The sequence below is a fragment of the Ochotona princeps genome, chromosome 6 (genome assembly GCF_030435755.1).
Source record: "Ochotona princeps isolate mOchPri1 chromosome 6, mOchPri1.hap1, whole genome shotgun sequence".
Lineage (NCBI taxonomy): Eukaryota > Metazoa > Chordata > Mammalia > Lagomorpha > Ochotonidae > Ochotona > Ochotona princeps.
The window spans coordinates 42,764,789-42,792,093 of NC_080837.1; the positions used below are offsets into that span (position 1 = coordinate 42,764,789).

The 27,305-nt window shown below is 43.3% G+C and overlaps 1 protein-coding gene and 1 long non-coding RNA gene across 4 annotated transcripts in view; one reads left to right on the forward strand and one right to left on the reverse strand.

The window, feature by feature from the left end:
• LOC131480554 (uncharacterized) overlaps positions 1–26,091 on the reverse strand; it is a 113,792-nt gene extending 87,701 nt beyond the window's left edge. The window contains exons 1-2 of the long non-coding RNA XR_009245626.1: positions 26,000–26,091; positions 17,002–17,074 (exon numbers count right to left, since the gene is read on the reverse strand). This is a non-coding gene — a long non-coding RNA (uncharacterized LOC131480554). The remainder of the gene's footprint in view (positions 1–17,001; positions 17,075–25,999) is intronic.
• Positions 26,092–26,678: 587 nt separating this feature from the next.
• The window catches only part of LOC101524925 (neuroendocrine protein 7B2), an 82,049-nt gene continuing 81,422 nt past the window's right edge, over positions 26,679–27,305 (forward strand). For all 3 annotated transcript variants that reach the window (XM_058666105.1, XM_004578199.4, XM_058666104.1), the window contains exon 1: positions 26,679–27,212. In XM_058666105.1, the coding sequence (XP_058522088.1) occupies positions 27,084–27,212 (129 nt within the window). In that variant the 5' untranslated portion in view covers positions 26,679–27,083. The remainder of the gene's footprint in view (positions 27,213–27,305) is intronic.

Sequence of the window (27,305 nt, forward strand, 5' to 3'; positions counted from 1 at the left end):
TGGGTGCAGGATCCCAAGGCTTTGGGCCGTCCTTGACTGCTTTGCCAGGTCACAAGCAGGGAACTAGATGGGAAGTGAGACTGCTGGGATTAGAACCAGCGCCCATATGGGATCCCGGCGCATTCAAGGTGAGGACTTTATCTGCTAGGTCACCGCACTAGGCCCTGTTCTTCATAACACATTTTACATAGAGGCTTATTTTCTGGGTCCAGCATTATGACACAGTGAGTAAAGCCTCACCCATGAAGCTGACATTCCACAGGAGCACTCGTTCATGTTCCAGCTACTCTACTTCCAATCCAATTCCTACTAAAGATCTGATAAAAGCATCAGTAGATGGCTCCAAGTGTTTGGGTCCCTGCCACTTAGAGGAAGAACTGGATGAAGCAGCAGATGAAAGGTCTCTCCCTACACTTTCCATCTCTGCCTGTCTCCAAGGTCTCAAACATGAAAGATAAATATGTAAATAGGTATGTCAAGTTTTTAACTAAACAGAAATACAACAGAAATGAGGCTCTATAGTAAAATAAATGTTTTCTGAAATTGTGAAGCTTTTAAAAATGTAAGAACAGGGAGAAACCTTCAGGATCATCAAGTCTCACACCACTGCTTGACAATGACACTGAAGTAGCTAAATTCAGCCTTAGTATCCCACAGTCAGCTGGAAGTGAGGACCTGCAGCAAGACTGTTGTACATGTCCCCATGCTGACTGCTGTGCCAATCTCCACATGAGCATCTCTTCCTGTCTCCAGCTAGGCACAAGTTCTGGACAGTATCCCAAGACTGGACAGGTGAAGGCTCTCGCTTCTTTCTGACTTCAGCAAAACTGCAGCACTGAAAGTCTGTCACCTTTTACACTCTACTTTAGTGAACATGATCTATTTGTTTTTCTCATTGAACTTAGGAAGCACGGACAGCTTACACAGTATAAAATCACTCCTAAAATTTTAAGAAAAGAAGAATGAATAGGAGGAAATTGAAGAAAGGTATAATAAGTTTCTTAAGTGTCCTTTCTGAGAGAAACTAGATAATTCAAGAACTAGGCTGTTGGGAGCCCAGTGAAATGTGCAAACACTAGGGTGGAAATACTATGTGCTTTCGGGTAGGGTGCATACGATGAATAAAAAGAAGACACGCTGACATAAGGACATATTTTATAAATAGATCAGAAGGTGGTATCTGATGTGTATGCAAATGGATGAAGAACAGAGATACAGCATCAAAACTATAGTGAAATTCTTTATCTTGTTACAACCAGTTTCTATACTTCCCCACTGGCAGCTGTCAGAACAGTCCTGTCAGAACCTCTCTTTCCCTAGTACCACATTACTTGGCCCCTCTCCTGTCCAAAGACTGGCAATGGCTATGAAAATTTCCTTCAACACCAACTTCTTAGTCTCATGAAAGTCTTTTTGACTTCACTCTACCTTTTCTGGCATTCTTTTCCTTTGGTACTGTATTTGATATTGTACTTTTGATCGAGGTTTTTCGCTGTCACCTGCCCATCAATCTTATTGCTCCTCTACATCATTTGCTTATTGGCTTTCTAGACCCAGAAAACCCTCTTGAACTCTTCTTCAAGGTTTAGTACATGTTTCATTTTCTCCATTGAACGTCTCAGACCATTTTAGCACAGGGTCAGTCTCATATGTGAAAATATAGTCCCTCCCACCCAGGACAATAGTCTGATTTCCTTCCATTCTTGTCCATGCACTGCATTATTGCATTGATTTTTTTTTTCCCATCTAGATTTTATAAGGTCTTAATCGTATAACTGTCCTAAGCTGTCCCATCTCTATACCCAAAATAAATACTGGTATGATTCTAAGGAGAGTCCCAGCAGGGCAAAATAAAATGTTTTGTGAAATGGTAAACAGCAAAAATAAAGTAAGGTAATTAAACCGAGCTAAACTGAGGAGAAACTATAATAGACAACTGGTGATAGCCAGGCATTTGCATGAATAAAACAAGATTATTCTTGAGGCTGAAAAAATGAAGTAGAAATAGAATGCCCTGATGAGCTTATGCAGGCTCATGGGTGTCCCCAACAAGCCATGTCTATTTTCATTTGCAGATAACTAAATTTGTTCAATCTTTTTAGTCTAATTTTGACTCTGAAGTGTGTCCTGGCAAATGATATGGTAATCTTGTAGAGTGAAGATGAGGTACTCATTTTATCTACAGAAATCTCTTTCAACTGGGAAGAGAAAACCCAGGATAATACACTAAAAGAGAAAAAGCAGCCACACATCAGGAGTCCTAAGGAGATCTTGAATCAAACAACAAATAATAAAACAAATGAATACAAATCAAGACTTATTACACTAGTACTGCACACAAACACACACCCAATCTACCTACAAATCTTCCATCATTTCTAATTCTAGGTATGCTCATGTCTCTACTTTCAGATTTTTTTCAAGGACTTTCAAAGGTTTTGACCTTTCACAATTTCTCCCACTAAGATTAGTGTTTTTAAGAAATTTGCTTTATTTTGTTTTGTTGTATTTTTATTTTAATTTATTTTATGGGAAAGGCATAGTGAGGGACAGAGAAAGAGACAGAGAGAATCTCTCATCTGTTGATTCACCCCAAATACCTGTCATTAGCCAAGACTGGAAAGTCAACAGCCAGGAACTCCATCTGGGTTTCCCATGTAGGTTGTAGGGACCCAAGCATTTGAGCCGTTATTTACTGCCTCCAAGAATTCATATTAGTAGGGCACTGTGTGGGACAGAGGAACAACTACTCAAACCAAGCACTCTGGGTTAGAATCCAGGCAATCTTAAAGAAGACTTAACCTACTACACCATGACACTTCTCCCTAAGGAATTCAGGAAAAAAAATGGTCCAGGTTAAAGTCCTCGCCTTGAACGCCCTGGGATCCCATATGGGTGCCGGTTCTAGTCCCGGCAGCTCCACTTCCCATCCAGCTCCCTGCTTGTGGCCTGGGGAGGCAGTCGAGGATGGCCCAATGCGTTGAGACCCTGCACCCACGTGGGAGACCCGGAGGAGGTTCCTGGTTTCTGGCTTCAGATCGGCCCGCATCGGCCCGTTGCGGCTCACTTAGGGGGTGAATCATCAGAAGGAAGATCTTCCTCTCTGTCTCTCCTCTCTGTATATCTGACTTTGTGATGAAAGAAATAAATCTTAAAAAAAAAAAGGAATTCATTTTTACTGGGCATCATCTACATAAATACATATGAGCCCAGGGAAAGGCCTCACAGTATACAGTGTGATGTGTCTGCACACACACACACACACACACACACACACGCCCCTCCTTTCTGCCTTTGTATAGAGAGAGGAGAAAAAAATTTTCCTTTCTGCCCAGCAAATTTACTAACAGAACCGGATGCAGAATGAAACTTTCAAAGATCTACTCTAATGAGGAAGGTGGTCAGATAGTGACAGCAGCACAAGGGAAAATAAAATCTTAATATGAAATAACAGAAAACTAGTGAAGTGGTCTCCTGGATGCTATTTTTATTTTTAGCATTTCAGGGTAACACAGATTGAGTTAATGATATTTTCCTAGAGCTCCAAGGCAACCCAGCAATGGCTAGGCTCAGACTAACAGAGATGCATTTCCTGTAGATTTGGTAGAGACAAGAAGCTAGGTCTGGGATTTATGTAGAGTCCCCATGCTGCAGACATAGAGGAAAGTGGTGCCACATCGGGGGTTTCCTATTCTACCCTTGGCACACTGCAATTTACACAGATCCTCTCCTTGTCAGTTTCACCACTTGGAACAAGCTGCTCCATTTTGGTGGTTAAGAGACTTTATACTGAAGTAACCCCAGAGGTTCAATGATGGAAAATGAGCCATATTAGTGCAGGGAATCATTGAAGAATCTGAAATTCCATTTCACCCCTGATGTTTATGTGTTCCATGGGAGAGATAAAAGTGTGCAAGTTCAGGAAAAGGAAATTTCAGAAACACTTCTGGGACAGGTTGAGACGCTTCTCGCTGATACAGGACTGTTAAAGACCAAAGGATCAGTTCAAACTGGGAGTCTTTTTTTTTTTTTTTTTTTGAATGACTGATGCTGGTTATTTGGAGGTTTAAGTCAACATTTTTTAAGTTAATGAAGATTGGTAGAGGTATTTTGAGCTTCCAGCTCTGCTTTATTCTTTAAAACAATTTCACATTATAAACAATTCTTGGAATTTCTTAAGTTTTTCGGTATTAATTATTCAATAATCTGTCAATTGCTTCGTAAGCCTCAGCATATATGCATATTCATACATGTCCATGTTTATATTTTCACATGTACCCTTTGAGCAACTCTGTAAATTTCCAGATAAATTCACTCTAGGTTTATGTTTCCAGGCTAAGAACATGCAAGAGGATAATCTCTCACAGTGGTGGACAGTAGCGCTAAGCCTCAGCTCCCCATCTACCATGCAATCACAGGGTAAACAACTGGAGCTCCACAGTGTACTGTGTTGCTAAGCTATGATTGTGGGTAAATTAGGTGTATAAACATAGTTTTGGTTTACAATATTTTCAGTGTATAATAATCCCATCGTAAGTAGAGGAACATTGTAATGTTTTGCCATATTATGTTATATGTATATATCGTTACCCACATTTTATAGTTCTTTTTACAAAGGAAAGCATTTAGGATAAGTTATATAAAACATTTAGGTTAATATGTCATATAAATAATAAGACAGTGCTGTGTGGCCTTCCCATTCACCTGTAAACCTCCATATAACATCTACTCTGCGACAAATACAAAACTTATTTTACTCTTATCATTTCTTATCATGGTTAAAAAAATCATATAAAATTTACCATCTTGACTATTTTTAGGTGTGTGGTTTAGTGAATTAAAAACATTCACATGGTTGTACAACTAATACCCAGTACTTTTTGTCTTGCAAAACAGAAACTCTACAGCTGTCAATCATAATTTTCCAAATGTGTATTCCCCTTATACTCCAGTAACCACCATTCTACTTTCTGTTTCCATTAATTTGAAAACAGGATACCTCATATAAATGGAAACACACACTATTTGTCTTTGGTGACTGATTTCATTGAGCATTTGTCCCAGGGTTCATCCATGTTAGAACAATATATCAGGAATTCATTCCTGTTCAAGGTTACATAACAATCCATTTTATATATGAGTAGAAGCTACAACTGGTTTAACTGCTTATTTGAGAGTGGACATTTGTTTTGCCCTCCACATTTTAGTTATTGCAAATAATGAATGTGCCTGTCTAGATATCTCTTTGAAATGCTGTGTTTAATTTTTAGAATAGCCCCAAAGTGTAACTTAGGGTACATATGGCAGCTATATTTTTTAATTTTTTGAGGAACCACTATACTGTTTTCTTTCTTCTTATTATTTTTCCTTGAAAAAACAGATTTAGAGAGAAAAGGTGAGACAGAGTGAGAAAGATTTTCTATCTGCTGGTTCACTCCCCAGATGGCCACAACAGCCATAGATGAACTGACCAGAAGCCAGGAGATTCTTCTGAGTGTCCCACCCAAGTACATTGTCTCAATGCTTTAGGCCATCCTCCACTGCTTTCCCAGGCCTTAAGCAAAGAGCTGGAGCAGAAGCAGAGCAGCCAGGACATGAATTGTTGCATATGAAAGGCTGGTCTTGAAAGTGGAACAGTAACCTGTTGAGCCACAGCACTGGCCCCTATACTGTTTTCTATAGTAACTGAATCATTTTACAATCCTGGAAGATTTCCAATTTTACCATGCACGATGATTCCAATTTCTCCACATTCTTACCAATACATTTTTTTTCCTAATAGTAGCAACCTCTTGGGTAGGAATCATTGATATTTGAATTGTATATTCCACTACTTTGATTATTGCCTGTTTTGGCATCCTATAACCTTCACTATTGAAATATCTTAATTTATGTTTGGTCATGTACTCATTCATTCAGACTTTGTCTAAGACCCACTATGAGCTACAAGTAACAGATTATGAACTTTTCAAAAAGATTTATTATTTTATTGGAAGAGAAGTTTTATAGACAGAAGAAGAGACAGATAGATCTTCTGTCTACTGGTTCACTCTACTGCAGGATTCCACTTACATAATGAGATGTGTATCCTAGAATATCTGTTCTTAACTTTAGTCTTTGAGGAAGAAGGGAAACTCTGGAATATTAACCAAGTGTGCTTTAAAAAATTTTTTTTTACTTTTATTGAAAAGGTAGATCTAGAGAGAAAAGGAAAGGCAGAGAAAGAACAAAGTGAAAGATAGTGCATCCACTGGTTCACTTCCTAGGTGGCAACAAGAGCCAAAACTGAGCCAATCTGAAACCAGGAGCTAGGAGCCAGGAGCTTCTTTGGGGTCTCCCATGCAGGTGCAGGCTCCCAAAACTTTGGGCCATCCTCCACTCCTTTCCTAGGCCACATACATGGAGCTAGATGGGGACTGGAACATCTGGAACATGAACCAGTGCTCATGTGGAATCTCGGCACATGTAACATGAGGATTTTGCCACTGAGCCATAGCACCAGGCCTGGATTGCAAACTTTTTAAAACTACATGCTGCACACTATCAGAGAGCTAATAATATCATTGGAGGCAGACTTGTAAATGTATAATCATAACTGGCCTGTGATAAAACGTATTGCATTGGAGGTCCATTATAGCACAATGAGTCTGACCACAACTTGCAACTGCAGCATCCCATATTAGAGTGCCAATTTGAGTCTTAGCTGTTCTGCTTCTGATCAAGCTCTAGCTGTGTGCTTGAAAATCAGTGATGGATGGCCAAGTGCTTGGGACACTGCCATCCATGTGAGACACAGGATAGGGTTCCAGGGTTCTGGTTTCAGCTGGTCAATGTCCAGCTGTTGTAACCGATTGGGAAGTGAATCAGTGGATGAAAGCTCTCTCTTTCCTTCTGTCTCTCTTCCCCTTTCCCTCTCCTATTCTGCCTTTAAAATAAATAAATCCCTTAAAAACATATTGCATTTGCATTACTCAAGTAATGGATAAGTGTCAAAATACACTCACATATAATGCAACTAGGCAGTTCCAAGGGGGAGTGTTTACTTACCAAAGAAGAGAACCAAAAGAAGGTGAAGGCTGAGCTGAGTCTTTAAACAGAAAGTCATCAACAAAAGGGAGAAAAACAAGGGCTTAAGAGACTCATATATTCCAAAGTGCAAAAGGATAAGAGAAATCAAGAAATCAATATTAGGAAAACATCATTTTTCCCTATGGTCACAGATTCCCCCTCACCCCCAAAGCTTTGTCTTCAGTTTTCTCTGATTTATCACGATGTGACTGAGTGATGTCAATCTCTCTGATGGATTATTTACCTGTGGTGACTTCTGAATCCATGTTGTATGTATGGTAGAGTGTGACAGGTCTACATAAGAGTATGATAAAATGACAAAATTTAAGCTAACATGGAGGTCAAGAACCATATGTGGAAGTGCCCTGTGCAGCATACTCTAGAAGAGGACCTCACTTCCACTGTTCGGAAAGTGACACAGACATTATTCAGGGCTGAAAACGTGTGCAAGAAATATACTGAAGACAAAGAAGAGTCAGAAATTTCAATTGTCCTAATAAGGATTGAGTTAAATGAGGATGTTCATGTAGGACTAGATTCAGAAGTTATTTAGGAGCAGAATATGGGGGCTCTAATGAGTCATTTGGTGGCTCATAATATAAGGTGAGAAACTTAGGATAACTCAGAAACCTCATATGGGAAATAGTGGATGGTGACAGCATTGAGATAAATAAATAGGAAGAACAGTCAGGGTGTTTGTGCTTGCTTGGATTAGGACAAGAAGTTGACAAACAGACAGAAGAGGTTGTGAGTAAAGGAGAGTCAGAAGAAGAGAGCCCTCTCTCTAGTTGTCCTGAGAAGTGAGATGATAACTGAAAAACATCTGGTGAACTTGCCAATCAGGTTATTGTCACCTTGCCAAGAACAATTTCAATAGACTAATGGCCACAGAACTCAGACAACAGTGAACTGAGGAAGAAAAACAACTGGAAATCTAAAGTATGGAACACCCAAGATTTTTATAAAAGGAGAGGGCAGAAGGTCACTTGAGAATGAAAAGTTTTTATTTTTTGTTTTTCTGAGATGAGTATGTTTTTAGGCTGAGAGGAGGAATTATCATAAAAAAAGGATATTTTGGAAGCAGAAAAGGGAAACTTGATGATACTGTGTAAAGAAGTCTAAGAGGAAGCAGACATTTTGCCTGGCAGTTAGGTCACCAGTTATAATGCCATATCAAAGCACTTGGGTTCATACCCAGCTCCTCACCCCAGGTTCCTGCTGATGCACACCTTAAGAATGGGCAGCTCAAGTGTTGGGCTGCTGCCATCCATGAGGAAGACCTGGATTGACTTCCTGTTTCCTAGCATCAACCTGGCCCAGTCCCAGGTTCTTGGGGAGTGAACCAGCAGATGGATGCTCTTTCTCTCTCTCAATCTCTCTCTCTCTCTCTCTCTCTCTCAACCTCTCTCTCTCTCTGTTTCTCAATCTCTCTCTCTCTCAGAGTAAGTGCTGGTTGGTTGGGCTTTGCCGCAGCATTAGCTGGCAAGTAATGGGACTGGGGACAAATTCTGTCAAGCTAGACTGCAGAACCTCCTAGAGAGTGCAAAATCTGGGACTGGGAGTGGACCCAGTAGGGAAACTCTGATGGGCTGCAACTGCCACTAGTGAGCATGAGAACCAAGGCTCAGGGGGAGGGGCTGGTTAGATAGGTGTTGGCACCTGCCAGCATGAGTGTGGGCTGATGGTGGGATCAGTTGGGTTAAGCTAGGCTTCAGCACCCATTGGCATGTATGAGCACTGAATGGGATGTGAAACAGACTGGATCAATCTGCTGTATATTCTGGCAAGCACATGAACCAGGGTTGGGGGCAGGGTTGGTGGGGGTTATTAGGGTCACTCTGACTAGGCTGCAGTTCCCACTGGTGTATGTGAGGGATGAATGTGTGGTGGACAGGGTTGGGCCGGGCTTCAGTACCCATTGGTTTATGTAACAGATGGGGCTGGAGGCAGAACCATCCCATCAATTGCAACTACCGGTGTGTGCATAGGCTGATGTGGGGACAGACAGAACTGAACCTCACACTGACAACCACACACAAAAGTTAGATCTTCAATCACTTCAGACAAGGGTTTTTTTGGGGATCCCTCCAACTGAACCATTGGAGTCAGACATGGGGAGGTTTTGCAGGATTGGTGGACTGACAGTAGAGTGCATGTCAGAACTGGGGCTCTTCAGTGGAAAAGAAAGAGCAGTGGAGGCATACCCAGATGTACATGGAGATATGACAGTCCATTGGGGCCTATAAAGAACACCTGGTACCATAGCAGAGGAAGGAAGGCAACTACCCCAGTCAAATAACTGGCAGCAAATAACTGGGTGAGTGAAGACTCTAAGGTGGACTGTGTCCTCATTCTTGGAGTGGTGAGATCAACAGCATTTCAGAATTATCATAAGCACTTGAGCAGAACCCTTGGAGTATGCTCTATTTCAGGGACCCTGGAATGATATCAGGTGGCTGTTCCCCATCCCAGGTACTGAGGTGATTGGGAGGCTGAGTGCAGCTGTCCCCAGCTCCCCCTTTCCTCTAGAAACAGGAAGAAGAAAAAAAAATGTAAAAGCAATGGTCTCACTCACTTTCCCCTAACACTTGACCACTCCTAACCTGATCAATTATGCAAGCATCATCAAAACTAAAATTTACATTAAAATTTTTTGCTTAAAAATTTTAAAAATGTAAAGCTTTTAATTTAAAATTTTTTTAATTTTAAAAATACTTAAAATTAAAAATTTTATCTAAAACAATGATAATCTAAAAGGACATATCTCCCACCTGCTGCTAAATGCTTGCAACATCCAGGTCTGGAAGTTGAAATCAGAGATTTCAGAGCTTAATCAAGGCTTCTCATGGCACTGGCAGAAACCCAAGGATTCCTGCCACCACCGGCTGCCTGCTAAGGTGTATGTTAGAAAAAACTGGGATCAGAACAGAGCAGGGACTTAAACCAGGCATTCTAATATGGAGTGGAGATATCCGAAGTGTCCTCTTAACTGCTGTGCCAATATCTACTCACAGTGTTTAATTCTTCATTTCTCTTTTTTATTGAATTATGACTTGAGTGGCCTATATTTTTAAAGAAACCTAGTTTTAGTTAAATGATTTTCATAATCACAGCCAAGAATTTCATCCTATTTGGCTTAATGTGATTCTAAGTTTCTTCTTTAATTACTGTGGTTATTATAACCAGATAGGAAAATAAATTATATTTAGGAACAATATCCTTCAGCTCAGTTCTGGCCATTGGGGCCACTTAGGCAGTGGACCAGCGGACATAGGATCTTTCTGTCTCTCCTCTCTGTGGATCTGCCTTTCCAATAAAAATATATGTTTGTTTAAAAGAAGAACCAGATCTTTGAATTTCTGTATCATAAAATTTCTTGGAATTGAAAGCTGAAGCTGGTGTTCAGTGACAGGTTTCATCACATAGATTACATGGTTTTCAGTCTTTTATTTCTAGAATGATCCCAAAATAAAATTATACTACAAGAAGACTTTTAATCTAATAAGAAATAAAAATTGTCTTTAAAATTAAAACAAACAAAAACCAGAAAGAACTGGAAGGGAGGAAGCTGGTGGGCTCCAAATGGAAAAAAGAAATGACACAACATTAAGTATATATCACAATTTTAGCATTTTAAATATTTCTTTCAATCGATGAAATAATGTACATAAACTTGAAAAATGGAAAACTCATGAAGTGAGAAAAACCAGATAGGCTTAAAAGCATATGTAGAGGCTTATCCTTCACCCGAAAGCACCAGGATCTCATATGGGTACTCGTTCGTGTCCCAGATGATCCTCTCCCTATCCAGCTCCCTGCTTGTGGCCTGGGAAAGCACTGGAGGATGGCCCAAGGCTTTGGGAGCCTGTACCTGCATGGAAGACCTGGAAGAAGCTCAGCTTCAGATCAGCTCAACTCTGGCTGTTGTGGATATTTAGAGAGTGAACCAGTGGAAAACAACATCTTTCTCTGTTCATTCTCTGTCTCTCCTCTCTATAAATCTGCCTTTCCAACAAAACTAAATATTTTTAAAAGTACATTTGGAGACATTAGTAGTAGGCAAGAGTATCCCTTCTTCCCCAAAGACAAGCAGTAAAGAACAGATGTTCTAAGATACATCTCTCATTATGTAAGTGGAATCCTTGCACTTGACGGCAATTGTCTTTATTTCTCAGCAAAGATGCAAAATGGACAACATCTTTATATACTATAAAATAATAGCAGAAAAGTAAACCCTTTGTCTGTATTTCTATTCTCTTCTCATGCGAATTTCTATCAAATTCTGTATTAAAAAATCACTTTTGGCCCTGACATTGTAGCTTAGTGGCCAAATCCTCACCTTCTGTGCACCAGGATCCCATATGGGTGCCAGTTTATACTCTGGCTGCTCTACTTCCTTTCAAGTTCCCTGCTTGTGGCCTGGGAAAGCAGCAGAGGATGGCCCAAAGCTTTGGGACCCTGAACATATGTGGGAGACACAGAAGAAGATCATGGCTCCTGGCTTAGCATAGGCTCAGCTCCAGCCATTGCAGCCATTTGGACAGTGAACAAGCAGATGGAAGATCTTTCTGTCTCTCCTCCTCTCTGTCAAAACCTACCTTTCTGATAAAAATAAATAAATCTTTTTTAAAAATTCACTTTTAGTTTGAATGATCCAAAACCAGTACAAGAACCCTCTGAGGCATTGCTCCTTAGGATTCCTAACAAGGCTGGAATTTCGTTCATTGACTGCAAAGTTGCTAAGCAACCACGTCCCTATCTAATATTTTCTACCAAATGGCCTGATACAAGAAATAATTTTACTTTAAGTACAAATGTCTCTCCAAACTTAACTCTTCTTCCCTAGGAAATTTGGTGGTCAGTATGAGAGAAAAGTTGCCATAAAATGAAAAAAAAAACATTCTTTTTAAAAAAATTTAATTAATTAATTTATTATTTTTGATGACTTACACATAGTTGATCAGGGAGGGAAGTATGCAGGGCTAGAGAAAAGAGGGTGTGATCATTGTTTCCAAACTCTTTTTCCCATTTCTTGAGGGGAGGAGGGAGATAAAGGGAGAAACCATACCCAGCCTCCCAACCACCTCAGTACCCGGAATGGGGAATGGCCACCTGATACCCAGGGTCCTGATGTGGCACATGCTAAAGGATTCTGCCCAAGTGGATGCAATAGTTCTGAAATGCTATTGATCTCACTGACCTATGGATGAGGAAACCCTTCAAATGTCCATTGGCTGACAGTTGACTTGGTGTCTCCACATGCAAAATATTATCTGTCATCGTTTGACTGGGGTAGTTATCCAATATGTTCTGTTCTCCATTCTCTGCTATGGTACCCGATGTCCTCTGCAGGCTCCAATGGGCTACCATATCCTCTACGTGCACAAAGCCTGTTGTCCACAACTACGTCGTTTACACTGAGGAGGACCAGTTCCCACAGGTCAGCCAATGGATCTGAGCCAGGCAACCCAGGCCTCACTGGACCCCCGTTCCCAGGGCTCACGGACTCAGCATTCACCATACAGGTGGGCCCAAGGACCAGGCCAGGTGACCCTGACCCTGCTGGACTCCCAACCCCTGGGTCTCATGGACCCAGTACCCATTGCACAGACAGGTCCAAGGACCTGTGACAGATAACCCAGGCCTTGCTGGACCTCCTTCCCTGAGGTTCACAGATCCAGCATGCAGCTTGTAGGCAGGTTCTTGGCCCAAGACGACTTAGTCCACCTCCTGTTCTGGCAGGAAAATTGGCCTTGCCCAACTGGCCCATATCTGGTTCTCACTGTTGGATGTTGCAGCCCAGCCACACCTGATTCACCTCCAGATCCAGCTTTCATGAGGTTCAGTGGGAGTCAAGACCTAGTCCAGCCCATTCCACTCCCACTCTGGCTCTCACAAGTATCAGTGTGTGCTGGAGTCTATCCCAGTCTGGCACTCCCCAGACCCAGTCCACACCTATACCAAGGAACACTGCAGTAATGTCCAGCCAAGATCACTGCCCGCATTCCTGCTCTCATGTTCACCAGTGGGAACCCCAACCCAGTTGGGGAATCCCCTTAGCTCCCCAATCAGGCCTGTTCCTAGTCACAGATCTTGCACGTGCCAACAGAGATTGCTGCTCTGCATGGGTGAGCCCACATAATCTCTCACAGATTCTACCCCAACACTTGATTAATTAAAGTACTGGTCAGTGTCATGGCCCAGCCTCACATTACCCATTCCCTTTTCAACTCTCGCTGGTGGGTTCCATGATATAGTTCTGCAAGTACAGTGGCCTTGTCCATGGAAGTCCCTCAGAAGTCATTTCTTACTAGACACGAACCCTCAAGTTCCTGCTTGCCCCTCCATCCCCCAAACACAATGCAGCCCCACACCTCCAAGTCCCCAGAGTGTACTGCCAGTCAGACTGAGGACTTCATCCAGCACCATTGGCACCTGGGTCATCAGGGCCCAAATTCTGCTGGCTATAGCCACTCAGCTGGAAGAAAATTCCTTTTTTAAAAAGATTTATTTTATTTATTTGAAAAGCAGAGATAAAGGGAGAGAGAGATCATCCATGTATTGGTTCACACCCCAAATGGCAGCAATGGTCAGGGTTGGGCCAATCTGAAACCAAGAGATAAGAGCTTCTGCCGATCTCTTACATGGGTGCAGGGGTCCACACATTTAACTGCTCCTTATAATTTTTTTAAGATTTATTTATGTTTATTACAAAGTCAGATATACAGAGAGAAGAGGAAGATCTTCCATCCGATGTCTCACTCCCCAAGTGACCGCAACGGCCGGTGTTGTGCTGATCCGAAGCCAAGAGCCAGGAACTTCCTCCAGGTCTCCCACATGGGTGCAGGATCCCAAAGCATTGGGCCGTCCTCGACTGCTTTCCCAGGCCACAAGCAGGGAGCTGGATGGGAAGTGGAGCCGCTGGGATTAGAACCAGAGCCCATATGGATTCCGGGGCGTTCAAGGCGAGAATTTTAGCTGCTAGGCCACGCCGCCGGGCCCTAACTGCTCCTTATAATTTGACAGAGGAAATACTCTACATGATTTCATGGTGTACATGACCACATGGTGTACCACAAATCTCTCCTTTGTGAAGATTCATTTCAGATTTCTGGGGAGATCTTTCTGTCTGTCAGTAATGGGGGAAGAGTAACTTGGCACTTGGCTGTGGGTCTTTTTACCAAGTGCCTGGTTCCTTCCCTCCCTTATACTATGACTTACTTAATATCTACATTAAAATATTTCAAGTGTCTAGAGTGCTCTAGCTACACATGACTCAAGCCAGTGAACACAATTCTCATTATTATACGACCACAAAGAAGAGAACTTACACTTTATATCAGGGTATCAAAAAAACCCTCAAAGATATATCTAAATAAATAAAAGTTTAAGCAATCAAAAACTCCTAGCTATTTCAGGTAGAGGTGCATCCATAGTAGTAATCAATATAGATTCCAGTTGGTTCATTATTTTGATCACTGAAATTATAGCTTCTACAGGAAAAAAAAAATGGCATCCAGCACAAAGGCTCAATGGCTAAATCCTCACTTTGCAAGCACTGGATCCCAAATGCGCACTGGTTCATGTCCTGGTTGCTTCACTTCCCACCCAGCTCCCTGCTTATGGCCTGGAAATGTAACTGAGGATGCTTCAAGACTTTGGATTCCTGCACTTGTGTGAGAGACCAGAGGAAGCTCCTGGTTCCTGGCTTCTGTGTGGTTCAGCTCCAGCTGTTGTGGAACCAGCAGATGGAAGATCTCGGTCTCTCCTTTCTGTGTAAATCTGATCTGCCTTTCCAATAAAAATAAATAAATCCTTAAAAAGAAAAAAATGAAACTTGGAAAATAAAACTTCAAACTGGGAAAACTTGTCCATAAAAATGCACTGAGGTAGTTCATTCTTCACACTGCCTATAACTTCTGACCAAAAGTCAATGCCTTTGTGACCTACAGATCTGTTTGTTCCCCTCCATTACAGACTGAACTATTAATAAAATGTAATGAGCTCACACAGATCCACAGCTAATAATAAAAAAAAAAAGGAATAGATTTAGGACTTCACTGGCCTGTATGTGCACAAAAATTACCATAAACTGGAAACTGTTTTGTGTTCCTTTACTCCCCTCTGCTGGTGAATTTCAATATAGCTCATAACTTTTTAAAGCTAAATTGAAACTAAAAGAGAAAAAACAACATTGAATACTATGAAAAACATTTTTAATCCTTTAAAAAACGTATTTCCATTTGAAATTTTATGTTGGCTTTTTAAAGACTTATTTTTTCATTTATTTGAAAGACAGTTACAGACAGGAGGAGAGACAGAAACATATATATATATATATATATATATATATATATATACAGACAGAGAGATCTTAAGATGAAATTGTAATATGGATTCATATATGTGTTGCTTTCAATTCTTCCCCTTTTTGGCCATTTCCCATGTAAGCCCTCTTTTTCTTCCCTAGATAATCAATGGTCCAACACTATCAAGATCTCCCTGTTTAAAAAAAAATGAAGTATCAAAAACATATATTCACAGTTAATGTTTCATATCACAGGATAATTAACACTTTCAAAAGAAATTAACTTTTAAAAGAAAGTCGGAACTAAAGTCAAAGCACCGAGGACAGAAAAAGGACAAAGATCAGTGAGAGAGCCACTGCTGCATTTGAAGGTTCCAGTGCCACCAAGTCTCCAAGTGATGCTTGTGAGTCCAGGCTACACTAAAGATCACTAGTGTCCCCGCACGAAATAGGTGGTGCTGTGTGCTGAACTGAGTTTGCATTCTGGAGTCATGCAGAGTCTACACTGGATTCTCAGCTCTTCAATTTAGGAGCCTGAGATATTAACAAGATTTGCAATCTCTGTAAATTTCAGTTTTCTCATCTGTATAATGAGGACAACATCCATTTCCAAAGTTGAATGCCAAGATTAAAATCTGGTCTATCAACAAATATCATGGAGTTTCTCAGATGGCAGAATAATTTAATTCTAAAACAGATTTTGTAATAATGGTACTAATAATTTTAGGTATGAGGTTACACAGGGGAACACGCTCTACCCTGCGTAACTTTTCCTATGAAGTGTCTCCAAATGAGGTCCCCTCTGAATATGAACTGTTTACAGTATCATAGTTTTTTTCTGATCACTCTTTCCCAGGCAATGAAGTTACTTTCTCTAGTAACACAATCACTTCTGCTTAGTGTGTGAAGCAGTAAAACAGAAGCTGAGAAGAACTGCACAGCCAATGAAAACACAAGTCGTGCAGGACATGTGAGTCAGTGTCATAGACTCACGGACCAGAGGCCCAAAGACCTTGAGAAGCCTTAATTATCAAGCCAGCCTCACAGGTAGAAGGAGGTCTCACCAAGTGCTTAGCTGCTTCTAGTATCACCCACCTCTTGTCTTTGCTGCCACCCAACTAAATCCCACAGAGGCAGTGTTCCATGAACACAGAAGGCAGTTCAATGAATTTAAGAATGCTGGCAGGAGATAAACGAATCCACCTCAGCTTTAATCATTTAATTCTGATAATAAAAATGTTCTGAAGTAATCATTCTTCATATCTCCTATAAATTCTGATCAAAAGTCAAGGCATTAAGACTTTAAAGCCTCATATATTCTGTGGATTATAGTGCTGTACTTTATGGTGATGACCTTTTCAATATCCCGTAAATTGCTTGACTGATCATGAGGCTCGCTTCTGTTTACAGCATTATTGACCTCCAGAGGAGGCATATAGAATAAATAAATAAATACATTGGACAAGGGAAACTTCAAAACGGGACTCTCCACACTGACCACAACAATGTAGCAGAGAAATGGATGTGAAGTTCTGAACCACAGGGAGAAAGGATCAAAATAGAAAGAGGCTGGAGAAGAGTGTTACAGGCATTGTAAGGCATATTCAGTCAAGGTGCTCTCTCACCATTCCGCGTTTTGTTCCAGCTGTCAAACTGCTTGAAGTCTGAGACTTCTCACTTTGTACCAACTGTAAGGATCTGCAACAAAAAATAGGTAGCATTTGCAGAAGTCTTCAATATGCTAGGCAAAGTGGAAAGAGTATGACAATGAGTCATGTTAATCTAATAAAAATACCTTGATATGGCTACCTGAATAATTTCCATTTCATAGATTGGGAATCTGAGGTCATTCAAGTTATCCAACTTTTCCATAATTAAGTCATAGAACTGAAATTCAAACCCATGTCATCTGACTCACTTCCTAGAGTGGCCATCAAAGTCCACCACTCAGATCTCCTCCTGCAAGGAGTGTCATTGACTGATAATCCCACCTGCTGATCCTCTGGATGTATTACTGCACTTGCACTCAGGGCTGCTGTCAGCCAATGACTGAGAGTAACTTGTACTGTTCTGTTCTTGTGGGATGCAGTACTCCTCCAACACGTGACTTTGGGTGAGGAACTCCCCCATCAACCTGTCCAAAAATCCCTGGAGCAATGCTGTCATTTGAGGTTCTTCCTTTGCAATCTTTCTTCTTTGCTGCCCCTGCAAAGGTCTGATCTACACCCTGGGTCACAGACCTGCTACTGCTCCCTCCTGTTTATGCTTCCCAGCACTTTCCTCTCATTCGTCAACTGCATATCTAGTGCTGTCTTGCCATCTGCTCCACTGGGACTACACTCCACCTGCTTGATTCTGCAAAGTGGCAAAAAACTATCCCTGTCTGCTTATTCCAAGGTCAACCAAGAATTGCCAGCGATATTTTGGATTAATGAATGTCTGTCCTTGGAAGGCCTTTGATGGTGTCAAACTTTTATTTCCCTCATATTCATTCTATCATCTCTTTTCATGAAAAGGCATATATTATCCGTAAATAAGTAGGGACTAAAGAAATCTATTTGACTGAAACTTTAAGACACAATGTGAGTGCAGAGACAGGAAAGCTTATCAAATGGCAAAAGGCAACCAAGAAGGGTGTTCCTAGTGACTGTATATGAATACAGTGAAAAGAACAATCAAATCTGAAGCCCTAAACACCAGCCACCACAGCACTTTGAAATAATTACAGGAAAAAAATCCAAAATTCAAATATTAGGAAGTACAGCTTAATGTCTGCCCTTATTAGAAAGCCCAAACCCATGTTGGAGGCTCCCAGAGATCCTGAGACAAGGAAATTTGGTTAAATTCCCTATGAATCGAGGCCAGCATTGAGGTGTCATGGAAAAAGACTCTGGCTGCAGCAAAAGCATCCCAGATGGATGCCAGTTTGTGTCCTGGCTGTTCCACTTCCAATCCAGCTCCTTGCTTACGGCCTGGGAAAGCAGCAGAGGATGATTCAGCTCCTTGGGCCCCTGCACCCATGTGGGAGATCAGGAAGAAGCTCCTGGCTTCAGATCAGATCAGCTCTGGCCATTGCGACCACTTGGGGAGTGAACCAGTGAATGAATCTTTCTTTGTTTCTCCGTATCTCTATAAATATGACTTTCCAAGAAAAGCAAATAAATCTTTAAAATCTTTAAAATCCATGATGGGCTCTACCCCAGACAGAATCCTCTTCCATCTGTTCCTAAAAGCCCCCACCTCCAAATACTGCAGCTGGATTAAGTTTCCACCCTCTCTGTAGTGCCATAAATAAGACATAAATGTTTGGACCAAATATTCAATATATGGGCCTTTGGGAAACATTCAAATTAGCAAACCATAGCCCTTGTTATTAGAAATTCAGATGGCAATAGCAGAAAAACACAGAAAACAACACATAAAGCATTTGCCATGTTATGGCCCAGAGATAACCACTGTTAATATCCCTCCATTTTTCTTTGCATATTTATATGTGACTTACAATTTTACACACCATTCAGTGACTTTCCTTCTCAAATCATATTCCAAATCAATAAAAAAATCACTAGTATAATTGCCATACAACAGTGTATCTAAGTCTCTAACATAGTTAAAAGTTCCATGATATTCTTTATTTCTTAGTTTTGTAAAGGACAGATTTTTTTATACTTTTAGTTTTTATTGAATTAGTTTTTATTTATCTACTACAACAGCTTGAATTTCTTGCTCTAGAATGAAAATTTATTTTAAAGAAAAATAGAAAGACTCCTGAGGCTTGGTCTCACTTTCCACTCGTTCCTCTGATAGTATTGTATGGAGCATCTCTTATTCTTTCTTAAATAAAACTTCACTTCCTCTGTCCTCACCATTGTGTCCTGTCCCATACATCGTCATCAATACCAGGACACAAATCCACACTCATCTCATCAGTTCCCCAGCAACACTCATTTGACACATTTGGTCAGTCACTGAAGACACGTCAGTGGCTACTAGAGCATTCTATAGGGCAATCTCAGCAAGAACAAGAGAAAAATCCTATGCAATATGAAACAGGAGTCTATAATTACCTAACTTCTCTCTGCCTCACACTTTTTGTTAACTTACACAATGTAAAGCAAAACAAGACATAATTTTGTTTTCCCACCTAATAAGCCAATGCAAAATAATTTTGAGCTAAGGCCACTATTTTTTTTTTAAACACAGACCAGGGTTTCTCCAAAGTGAATGTACAGAGAGATCATCTGAGAATCTTATCCAAGTGCAGATTGTGGTTGAGTGGGTCTGGGATGGGGCTTGAGTAACTTCTTTTCTAAGTAGTCTCCAGGTGGTGCCAGTGCTGCTGGTCCATGAACCATACTTTATGTCCAAGGCTCTGATTAAGAGCATTACTTGAACTGTCAAAACTGCTTGAGCAGGACCCTCGGGAGCATGCCTCACATCGGGGACCTGGGATGGGTGGAGACTGGGTAGAGTTTCTCCCTTTGTTTCTCCCCTGACCCCAGATACAGGGGGAAAAATGGTGATATTAGTATGGAAACAATGGTCTTACCCACTTTCCTGTGGCCCTTGACCCTTTGTACCTTAATCAACTAAATAAGATTATAAAAAAATAAATAAATCATAAAACAAAACAAAAAAGAACATTACTTAGGGAAAAATCATTAACCCTGATCTTATGTTCAGTTGCTGAGAAACAGAACTGACACAGAGATTTGCTTACTGGGGAGGGCTCCTGGAAGCACAAATACAGGAGGGAAAGAGACACTTTGAGCAGACAAGAGGTTGACTGGCTGTGACACAGGTATGAAATAAGCCTCAACGGATTCTACAGAAAGCTCAGGGACTTGAGTCATGAACAAAACAGACTAGAGGAGCCATCACCTAGGGTAAGGCTGCTCATCCGCAGAGCAGTACTCAGAGGGCACCTGGCTGTGAACAATCAGTCACCCACACCTGGGTCGGGAAAGAAGTGCCTCAGTCCTGGAGGAGTGCCTCATCCTGGAATCTAGGCCAAGCACCAGAGGCCTGTACTCTGGTCAAAGCTCCTAATGGCCTCAATAAGTCACGACATTATTTACTGCCTTAAAATCCAGTCCTAATTCTGGAAGAGATATGATAGATGCTCCCTCTCTCCACCACCACCATCGCAATGTTAGCATTTTATTAATAAATGAATTCGCCTATCTGTGGAATGTGCCAGGCCCTGAGCCAGTGAGTCCAAGAACAATTGTTTTTGCTTTAGAGAAAAGGTCTAGACCGCATCTGAATGACACATAAATCATCTTCAGGGGTACAGGAAAAGGATTCAGGAAACCCTTTTAGGAGATACTTTTAAGAAAATGATGTGTGCCAGTTAATGGCACCAACTAAAGGCAAAACCTAATCCTTGAACAAAATGATTTGTCTTTTCCTAGTCAAAGAATTCGGTGTGGTTTCAGTAGCAATACTTTGCTAAGAGGTAGGTATGGGTGTTGAAAGAGTGAGATGAAATTAAAAAAAAATTTCTAGAGACTAGTACTGTAGCATAGTGAGTAAAGCCACTGCCTGTGGCACTGGTATCCCATATGAGAACCTGTTCCATCCTCTCCTGGGAAAAAACTGCAGGATGACGCCAAGACTTAGACCCCTGCACTCTCATGGGAGACCTAGAAGCTCCTGGCTCCTGGCATTAGACCAGTTCCAACTCTTGTGGCTATTTACAAAATAAACCAAGAGATGGAAGATCTCTTCACATCCTTACACCCATCCTTACTCCATCAAGTAAAAAAAAAATGAATCTTAAAGAAACAATAATATCATTGGATAGCTATTTGGAAAAGATAAAGTTGGATCCATTCTTCAGTTTTTATACTAGATAACCTCAAAACAGATCAGGGCTAATTTAAAAATCTGACACTAAATCAGTGCTAGGATTCATTAATGTGAATTAAGAATAGGAAAAACATTCCTGTCTGTGATGAAAATCCAGAAACACTTAGGGAAGATACTGGTGCCAATTTAAGCATAGGAAAGTGTGAAGCAAAAAGTCTTCAAAAGCACACAACTTACATCACAAAACAACTTTATAAAGCTTCCACTTTCATTTGTTTTTTTGTAACATTTATTTATTTTTATTGGAAAGGAAGATTTGTAGAGAAAAGGAGAAAAAGAGAGAAGATCTTCTATGCAACAGTTCATTCCTTTCTTCCCCAAATTGCTGCAACTGCCAGAGAGCTGAGTTGATCAAAAGCCAGGAGACTTTGAGTCATCCTCCACTGTTCTCTTAGGCCACAAGCAGGGAGCTGGATGGGAAATGGAGCAGCTGGGATACAAACCGTACCAATATGGAATCCTGTCGCTTGTAAGGGGAGGATTAGCCCATTGAACCAAATACCTAAGTTGTATTGTACTTAGGCAAATGTTACATTGCTGGAACAAAAGCAGGTAATAGCTAGTGGGAATCCTGGGCCTGGTTAATACCAAATTTGTGTTAACTATATCAGTGTGCCAACATAGTTGCCGATTCTATTTTTTTTATTACAGGTATGTTGGGGACAGATGCCAGCTTGCAACAAACAAAGTCTGGAGACCTGTGCACGAGTGTGGATGGGCCCCGAGTAGGAAGCCAGGGGCCCAGACTGGCGCAGCACATTGCCAGATGACTGGGATTGGAGATCTGTGCTCTCGTGGATATGGGGCCTGTGGATTGCTCAGGGAAGCATGTCTGGAGATGTGTGGGAGGGAGGACTGCTGAGAGAATGTGACAGGTAAGGAATGACGTTTTGGGGATTTCCACCAACCATGTTACTGCACTTGCAGGTGAATGAGGGGGCTGAGACTGGGTGGTTTACAGTAGGAAAACTAGAGAACCTTTCGGGGTCAAACCAATACATTTGCCCATGTGGGAGACATGAGTTGGGATTGTTGGTATCACCCACTGCCTACTGTGGCAAAACAAAATCCATGGCTGGGGTGGGGGGCAGTCGGCCTGGCAGGGCTCGACCACAGTACCCACCAGTAACTGGTGGGGCAGAGTGTGGACCATGTTAGACTGGACCATGACACTAACCAGCACACGAGAGAATTGGGTCTGGAGGCAGATTCTGTGGGGGCTCATAGGCTCACCCCTGTGGACTTGCCAAACCAGCTGGTTTGCTCAAGGGCTGGTAGGTAATGACGGCCTGAGCTAGGCATGATCATAGAACACCACCACACTCAGGGGTACTGGGGTTGGGAACAGGTCAGAGTGGTCCATGCTGTAGCACCCACAGGTGCACCCAGGAATTGGGTGTTGGGTGGGCCAGGCTGCAACACCCTCCAGCACACACAAAAGCTGAGACTGGAGGGCAGACTATGCTGGGTCAGAACCTAACATCTGCGGCATGTGTGAGATCTGAGTCTTGGAGTGGGCCTGATGGGGGAACTCCCTGTGGGCGCTGGTGAGCACATGAGTCAGGGCTGGGTGTCGGTCACATGAGCTGGGCTGCTTCACTTGTCAGCAGGTGTGTGGATTGGTTCTCAGGGTGTGGACTGGGGAGGGCTGTGCCAAACCATAGCACACTGGTATGCATGGGAGCCATGATGGGGTCCAGGATATACCAGGCTAGGCTAGGCTATAACACCTACCAGTTTACATGAAAGCCAGGGATGGAGGCAGGTTGGGTAGGGCTAGGTTGCAGCAACCATCAGTGAGAGTTGGGGATGGAGACAGGCTGGGCCAAGCCAGGTTGCAGCATCAGATAGCAAAGGCTAAGCTGTGTGATGGGTTATGCTGGGCTGGGTGGGAGCAACCACTCACACACACAAGATCTGTGATCAGGGAGCTAAGGGGACAATCATGTTGGGCTGAAGTTCCCACTGGTGAGCATGAGAACCAGACTAGGGGTGGTGAACTGGGCTGGACATGCCTGCAGTTTTCCTCAGCATAGATGTGGACTGGGTCTGGGTGAGCCAGACTGGGATAGGCTCTAGCACCTGCTGGTGCTCACAAGAGCCAGAGTGGGTGTAGGACAGACTGGGCTAGGTCTCTGCACCCGTTCAATCACGTGAGAGCTGGGTCTGCTGGTGGACTAGCCAGGGATGGGCTATAGCAGACAACAGTAAAGCAGGAATGAAGGTGGGCCGACCACGCAAGGCCGCTGCACCTGACAGGACAGGAAGTAGGCCAAGTTAAGCTGGGCCAGGCATCCACCAGCAAGAGCTGGAACTGGAGGCAGGCCAGACCAGGCCAGGTCGCTGCACCTGCCAACAGATGCAGGTGAGGCAGACCATGCCAGTCTGGGTCCACAGCACATGTGAGACCTAAGGGGGTGGTGAGCCAGGTGGTGGGGTGGCGGGCAGTTAGTACTGCCCTGCTGGGCCACTGCTCCCGCTGGTGAGCATGAGAGCTGGGACTGCAGGCAGACCAGGGTAGGCAGGACTACAAAGCCCATTGGCCTTTGGTGAGCTGGTTTAGAAGGGAAGTCAGGCTTGAGAAGCTGTAGTGGTCATGGAAATGGTGGTACTGCTGCTGTAAATACAAAATTACACTCCTGTGAAACGAAATTGGGTAATATTAAAACAAATAGTAACATGTTCTTTTATTCTTTGACCTTGAAATTCAACTCTACATCTACACTTAAAGAAGCATTGGCAGAGGGTTAGCATTGGGACATAACAGGTTAGGCCACCTCCTGCAATGCTGGTGTCCCAAATGGGCTACTCCACTTTTGATTCAGTCCCTGTTAATGGGCCTGAGAAAACAATGGAGGACAGCCCATGTCCTTGGGCCTCTGTACCCATGTGGTAGTCCCAGGGGAAGCTTTAGCCTGCTGCTTTCAGTCTAGCCCAGCCCCAACCATTACAGCCACTTCAGGAGTGTGCCAGCAGTTGGAAGATCTCTCTCTGCCTTTCAAATAAATCTTTAGAAACAAAAGATACATTAGCAAAAAAAAAAGCGTTTGAAAATGTGTATTGTGAAAAGAACTATACATGGATTCTTTTATATTGTATCTTTTAAAAGTATTTCTTATTTATTTGAAAGGCAGAGCAATGATGAGGGAAACGGAGAGGGAGGGAATGTTAGATATTTGCCGCTCTCTAGTTCACTCACCAAATGGTCTCACTAGCTGGGGCTCTACAGGAGCAAGCCAGGAGCCAGAAACCACACCCTGGCCTCCTGTGTGGGTAACAGGGTCCCATGTACCAAGGCCATCTTCTACTGCTTTCCAGGAACATTAGCAAGGAGTTTGATTGAACAGGAAGGAGCCAGGATGTGACCCACCACTCTGATATGGGTGCCAGTGTCACGAACAGTGATTTATCCTGCACAGTGCAGACTCTTCAAATTTTTCTTGCACCAAAATAAGCTTATTCTAATTTTAATTGCTTCTAATATTTTATATTTTAACAAAAATCTAGCTTATAATTCATATATCTCATAATTTATATTTGATTATTCAGTAGTTTTATAAGCTTATCTTAATTTCATTTCCCACAAACTTCTTGAAGTACCCTTGTACATTATATACGAACACAGAACCTTTTCCTAAAACACCAACCCACCTCCATCAGTCCTGCTGATGGTGAACTCACAGATAACCAGAGCAAACTGTCTGTACTTTTTAAGACATACTGTATTTTGACTACTCTTAGTAGTATAAGAAGCAACATATACAAACTTAAACAATCCTCATCAGTCACGTTAAAAAATATCATGATTACTAGCAACCAGAAGATCTGTCTCCCTTTCTGTATGTCTGCTTTTCCAATACAAAAAAAAAAAGAAAATGTTTTTAAAAAGCAGGCAACTTGATACACTAAAAAACTCAGACTACTGTGTAGTTTGGGAAAGGGATGAGGCTAAAGACAAGCATATTTATAACATGCTGTCTGAAGTGAGTCTACAAGAAGCAGGCTCAGTTGCATCTCTGATGCAAGTTTCTAGTTAAAAACGCATGATTTCTCAGGTGGGCACTGAATACTGATCCCACTTCCCCTTTCACCAAGCGAAGTCCTGTCCTTCAGCTAAGTTAACCATGTTATCTATGCTCTCCCGGCCCTGTCCCCAACAAAACACCTTGTATTGCCTGTTGAAATAAATTCCATTCCTTTCCTTACTGCATTGGCCAAAATCCTTTACCCTTGAGTTGGAATTCTGGTTCTATTCATCATCTTGTACCGTAAGTACTAAATAACAACAACAACAAAAAAAACCCTGATGGGATCAGACACGTTTAATTTCCTTTTGATTCCTATCTGTTGTTTTGATTCCTATCTGTTTACTCGGGGACTTTGCCTCAGACCAGGTAGGGTGCTGTACCACGGGGACGAGCCAGGGCTGAGGCAAACGCACACTGTGTTATCTAGATTCTGAGTGAGCCCAGACAGCCGCCCCTACAAAACGACATCCCGGACGTGGGAGACGGCGACAGCGGCTCCGGTGAGGAGCTGGATAGGACGCTCGAGGCTTCTGCAGCGTCTGCGGAGGAAGCCGAGCCAAGCCGGGTCTCCCAACTTGAAACCCCAACCCGAAGAAGCGCCTGCAAGCCGCCACCTCGAGTGGGCTGCGCGTCTCTCTCACGCCCCATTCTCTCAGGAGAGGTCCTCTTGGTCGTCCCTGACCACCTAAGCGCTAAGGCTCGAGCACCGCCATCAGTCGCCCACCTCAGGGTCCGTTCCCACAGCCCACCGAGGGCTGTGCGTTCGAGTCCTGACTGAACTTGCCTCAGCTCGCGATCCGTAGAGCCGGCTACTGCCACAGGGGACCTTCAACCTCCGCCAGGTTCGCAGGCGGGGTGGAAGGAGGATGAGGTGTCTGTTACATTTCCCCGAACCGATCGCCTCAGGCGCAAGTCAAGTACCCGTGTATTGAAGTACATTTTATTGTGGCTACGAATGAGTCAGTGAAATCCGTGTGGTTTTTTTCATGTTTTTCAGGTGTGTCCGTAATACCCCCAGCAGCGGTTGCCTGTTGTTCCCACCTCCGGAGAACAGGCAGACTCCTGGTCACCCGCACGGAGGTCCTGATTTTGAAAAGAGGAGCGGACCAATCAGCTGGCGGAGCGCTGTTTGGCGCTGCCGTTTAAGCCTCTCCCGGGGCTGCGGCGACCAGGGCTGCGCTGGCTCCGGCGCCGGTTTGAGAACTTGTGGCGTGCAGGCATGGGGAGGACTGCTGGGGTTCAGTGATCGCACCGGGAGCGGCGTGAGGGGCGCCGTGGGCGGGCCGATGGGCCTGTGAGACGGGGTGACGGCGGCCACCACCAGCCCGGGCGGGAACCGGGACTGGAAACGGGAGCCCGGGCAGCCGGCTGGTCCGGCGACTGGGCTGAGGGGACAACCCCCGGCTGGGGCGTGCCGGGGCTGGAGGGACGAGGAGAAGGCTGTCGCTTCAGAGCCGGAGCGGGCGGAGTGAGGTTTGGTGGGAAAAGGGAACCATTGGAAGAAGGCGGAAGTGGTGCGACGCGGACAGCAGGCGTGGGTTCTAGGATCCGAAAAGGATCAGGGCGAAGGCGAGGGAGGTCTGTGTAGGCAACTGAGAGGATCGGTTGAAGGAAGGAAGGTCGGTGCAGGTGGAGCTGAGGGTCTGAGTACGTGGAGAGAGAGGGGATCGGCGAGAAGCGGTGGAAGGGGCCGGGAGGCGGCCGAGCGGAGCGCAAGCCTGAGAGCGTTTACGAGTTGGAAGACTTGGTGGTGGCGAGCGAGGGTCGGGAGCCGGAGCCGGCCCCGCAGTGTGGACGACGCGTCCGGGATGTGGGATCCGAGGCTGGTGAGGCTGGCCCTGCTGCAGCAGCTCCGGTCCGCCTATGGCATCAAGGTCAAGGGCGGCCGCGGGCCCTGCGATCGCAGGAGACACGACGCGGCAGCCCCGGAAACCGGGGTGAGTTTCTGGGAAAGCGGTTGTGGGCTTTTGTTGCTGAAAAAAACACCAGTCTGCCATCGCTGGCTTAACCTGGGCCTGCTAACATGTTCA